This window comes from Gracilinanus agilis, chromosome 2 (assembly GCF_016433145.1).
Source record: "Gracilinanus agilis isolate LMUSP501 chromosome 2, AgileGrace, whole genome shotgun sequence".
In the NCBI taxonomy this organism is placed as follows: Eukaryota; Metazoa; Chordata; class Mammalia; order Didelphimorphia; family Didelphidae; genus Gracilinanus; species Gracilinanus agilis.
The window spans coordinates 46300653-46305293 of NC_058131.1; the positions used below are offsets into that span (position 1 = coordinate 46300653).

The 4641-nt window shown below is 39.9% G+C and overlaps 1 protein-coding gene across 1 annotated transcript; it reads right to left on the reverse strand.

Moving 5' to 3' along the window:
• Positions 1 to 3598: 3598 nt before the first annotated feature.
• On the reverse strand, positions 3599 to 4234 carry LOC123234584 (mitochondrial import inner membrane translocase subunit Tim23-like). The gene has a single exon (XM_044660502.1). It carries the CDS (start codon positions 4232 to 4234, stop codon positions 3599 to 3601), a length of 636 nt encoding a protein of 211 aa, XP_044516437.1.
• Between the last annotated feature and the right edge of the window lie 407 nt (positions 4235 to 4641).

Below are 4641 nucleotides of genomic sequence, written 5' to 3' on the forward strand. Positions count from 1 at the left end.
AGGGAGAATGCAATCTATCTCCATAGAAAGAACTGTTGGAGTTGGATGGATGTGGATCAAAACATATTATCTTCCACATCAGTATATTTATGGTTTTGAGTTTTTGTTTTGTATGAGTGTTCTCTTACAACAGTGACCAATATGGAAGTTATTTTGCATGATAATAAAATAAACTTTAAAAAAATGCTGATGCCTTCTCTCTGAAAATATAGCCAGTTCTGCTATAAAAAGACATGTGCATTCCCCCAGAGCACCAGGTTATGCACAATAAAAACCATAGGACTTATGGGGGGAAATAGCATTAGAGGTATAATGCTCAAAAACTTCCTCATTGACATGTGAAAATAGGTAGAAAATGAATTTAAAATTATTTTTAAAAATTTAAAAACCTTATTTAAAAAAGGTAGTGTAATTTTTTACTATATAACATGGTAAATGGTTAAGAATAGAAATGCTGCATAGGATAGCAGCCTCATCTGTGGCCTCAGGCCATTGCTCAGTCTGTTCTCTGGCTAGTAAAATCTTCTGATAGTTGGGTAGGCCACAACTCTGGGCCTTAGGGCCTCAGTCAGGCCACAGCTCTTATGATACCAGAAGATACATAATAAATATATTTTAACCTTGATAAAGACTTTTGTATTTTGCTTGTGGAAGTGGGAGCTGGAGGGGTTGCATCTTATGAGTTATTGTAAAGTTGGGCAGTTTTTGGTCTTCTTGTGCTTTCTCATAGATGAAGACTAGAAAACTTGAAATTTGTGTTGTTTTCAGATTGGACCTAATCTATCAGTTATGCTGGAAAAAAATGTGGATGTTCTAAATAAGCAACACAGCAGAACTATCTCTAATTTATTATAAATGTATACATTTATGTATGTGCATATTGTTTGTACATAGCTGTTGACATATTGTCTCCCGTTTTATATCATGAGCTCTTTGACAGTAAGAACTATCTTTCAGCCTTTCTTTTATTCCCAGTGTTGGGCACAGAAGTAGCATATGAAGATGGTTAATCAATTCGTGTTGATATGATTTGACTTGACTGTGGCATGACGAAGTTTGATGAAGCCTTGTTGGCTCCACGTGATCATTGCTTCTTTTTCTAAATGTTCACTGTCTCTTTTATAATATGTCAGTAATCAAAATGGAACTCATTAGCCTATGATCTACAGACTCCAATCTCCCTCCCAAGCATTTCATTTTTCCCCCCTGGCAAATAAGGACCTTTGCCTTCTTTGGTGGTATTTCTCCATAATCTTTCAAAGATGAATGATAACAGCAAAGGAATTACACGTGCCCCATTTCTACTTTTGTGTGATCCACAGAAAAGAAAGCTACTTTATTTATGAATGATGAATTTTAAGAAAAATAGTCCTCCCTTCCTTCCTTCCCTCCTCCCTCCCTCCTTTCTCCATTCATTTCCTTCCTTTCCTTTCTCCCTTCCTTCTCTTCCTTTCCTTCCCTCTCTTCCTGTCTCCCCCCATCTTCTGTCTCTCTCTCTCTCTCTAAAAGAAAGTAAAGACAATGTTGAATGAGTGCATATCATAGTTCCATATGTTCTATTCATGAAGTTGAAAGGCATTTAAAAAACATGAACACTAGAAATTTCAATCTTCTAGTTTTCCAGTTTATGTAAGTATATGATCTTATAAGTATATAGTATTTCTGCTTATTAGTAATAATCCCTGCATACAATATATAATTACCAGTTCAACAGATATATGTTTCACTATTAATTCATTTTGGCAAAATGTTGTATGTCCTGATATAAAGTAGAAAGTAGTCAATAAATGTGAGATGATATGTTATATTGCATGAGATATGGCGCCTAACTGAAATAAATTGTTACACAATCTCCCTCCAATTTAATCTTTCCATTTTGATCTCTTTTCTCTCCTCTTTATCCATTTCTTACTTTTCGAATTTCAGGTCTCTCTCTCTTTACTTTTTCCTCAGTCATTATACTTTCATTTTCTCATTTCTTGTCTTTTCTTGTCTGTGTCAGCTCTTCTGGTTTCATTTAATGTTTAAGGATCTGGGTCATGTTTGTTATCTCATGTTTGGGGGACCAGGGATTTCTATGTCAATATCCCTTGCTCAACTCTTTCTCTTCAGCTTACAATAGAAGGGTAGTAGTGGCTACTACATTAAATTATAGGATATAATGGCTCACAAAATTTTCAGTGTTACTAGAAATAATGTGGACATCTGGCTTCAAAAGCCTTTGGGACACTACTAGGACAAAGATGAGAAATATTTTTGCTCTTTGTAGAAAATCTTAAGTTTCCATTTCATGTCTAGGAAGAACAATAGCTGATTGTCTCTCTATAGGGACAGAAATTCAATGTAGGTGTCGTGGTGGGGGGCAAAGTGCTATTATAAAGTAATTTATGTATAAGAGAGCCCACTGGAATTAAATTATAGTGCACTAGGTAGTGTCTGCTATAGGAAGAACAATCAAGGTGAAAGACAAAACAATAGAATCATCAGTTAAGTCATCATACTTGCAGTGATGTAGATGCCTTGTATCAAGAGCTTGTGGAATACTGTAGGATTTTTTAAAAAAAGAGTTCTTTGACTTTTGTTAAAAATTCCAAGAATTGAGGGCAACTGGGAACTCAGTGGATTGAGAGCTACTCTTAAGGACGGGAGGTCCTAGGTTCAAATCTGGCCTTAGACACTTCCCAGATGTGTGACCCTGGGCAAGTCACTTAACTCCCATTGCCTAGTCCTTACCACTCTTCTACCTTGGAGCCAATCCACAGTATTGACTCCAAGACAGAAGCTAAGGGTTTAAAAAAAAAAGTTCCAAGTATTCAAAAAAATGACCAGTCTTTCATCCTGGGAGAAACATTATTATCCATTTGCTCAGTATCTTTAGTCTCAGAAAATAGGCGAGTAGTTATTTGACTGGTTGCTTGCAATTGGATGGCAATGGTCAGGCTCCTTTAAGGATGGACCCAGAAGGGTTTCTACTTTGACAAAACTTTTGTTGTAGATGAGTTATTGACTAGGTGAAAACCCTCAGAATCTAATCCATGGACAATAGATGGGGAAGCTAACTTCTGGTACCATGGGAACAAGAAGCATTTTTAAACCAAACTAGCCAGCATCTTGCAGACTGCTTCTTTTATTTTTCATCTATTTATTTATTTGTTTATTTATTTATTGGTTCTAGGAACACTCTTTATTGGGAATGAAGCGGTATATTATATATAGTTCACAATCATTAAATGAATAAATCGTGTGACATAATGTTGCCAATCACATGACCTGAATCTGGGAGTAAGTCTTATTTCAGAAGTTCAAGGGTCCTCGGAGAGTAGACAAGCAGCAGAGAATCTTCAAAGGAGAAAATGATGACTGTGCTCCTGGCTTGGAGGCATCTGATGCTTTGGGCTGCGACACCCCACTGGCCAGAAGTGGTGCCAGTTCTGGTAAAGTGTGCCAGCGATCTTCATGACAGTACCCAAGATCCTGTTTTGTTTGGTTTTACATACTAAATGTGGGTAGATCAGATATGAACTCAAATTGGTTTTACAAATCAACCCGGAAAACTTGTGCTGTGTCCTCTCTTCATTCCGTTCTCACAGTCCAAGCTCTAAAGGGACTCTTGGGTCACGGAACCTTTCAGGCGCTCCCAGTTATTATATAAGGCATAGAGGCTAGTAAGGGTTAGCCCTGTCAGACCACCTCTTGCTACTCCACGAAGACCACCTGAACATTTATATAACATTCCAGTCAGGGTCCCAGCTGCTACTGTATTGATGTCATCTTCTGCACCTCGGGTTTTTTCTATGACAACACCAAATGCACTGTAGAGCAGTGCCAGAGAGCCCAGAGTATTCGCCCAGAGTGCTCCCTGCCTGGTTACCATATTCAGAATCTGTACATTTCTTGGCTTGGACCAGAACATTTTTTGTGTTTCCTTCAGTCCCAGTCTTAAACCATTCATGGCTCCAAATGCGGCTCCTGTTATACAGCATCCTCCAATGGTAAAAAAGGCCAATTCAAACCTGCCCCGTGTTTTATTGGCTCCCGTGGGTAAAATAAACTCATCTGTGTCCTGTAGAAGATATCTGGGATCCACATTTAAGTACGGAGACAGAGGGCTCATACCAGTGAGAGGAACTCCGGCCAGATCTGCATTCGAGTAACTCGGCCCGCCGCTGCTCCCACCGAAGAACCCAGTCAGGCCTCCAGAGCTCCTGTTGCTGTTGCCTCCGTTGCCTTCCATGGCCTCGCTCCTTTCTTCTAGTCCACTTTCTGGGGTCTTCCCTTCAGGCCGGGGCCCTGGCGGCAGCGGCGGCGACGGCAGTTAGTCCGCGTCCGCACGCGATCGCTGACCGCGCTGCTCCTACCCCTTCCCGGGTCCCTGCTGGAGCCACCTTCTGTTCCGCTGCAGCAGGATTGCTTCTTAGAAAGGGATATATTGTTCGCTAAATGGGGATGATCACTTCCAGTTTTACTATGGTTGATCCCGGATGGGGGATGTATGTTCACCGAAGATGTTTGACATTGTCGTGGAGGATGTAGAGTGGTTAAACTCAAATAGAAATGGGGGCCACTAAAGCATACATAAAGCAGCTAGGCAGAACAGAGGATTTAGTGCTGGGTTCAAATCCAATTTCAGACACTTACTGG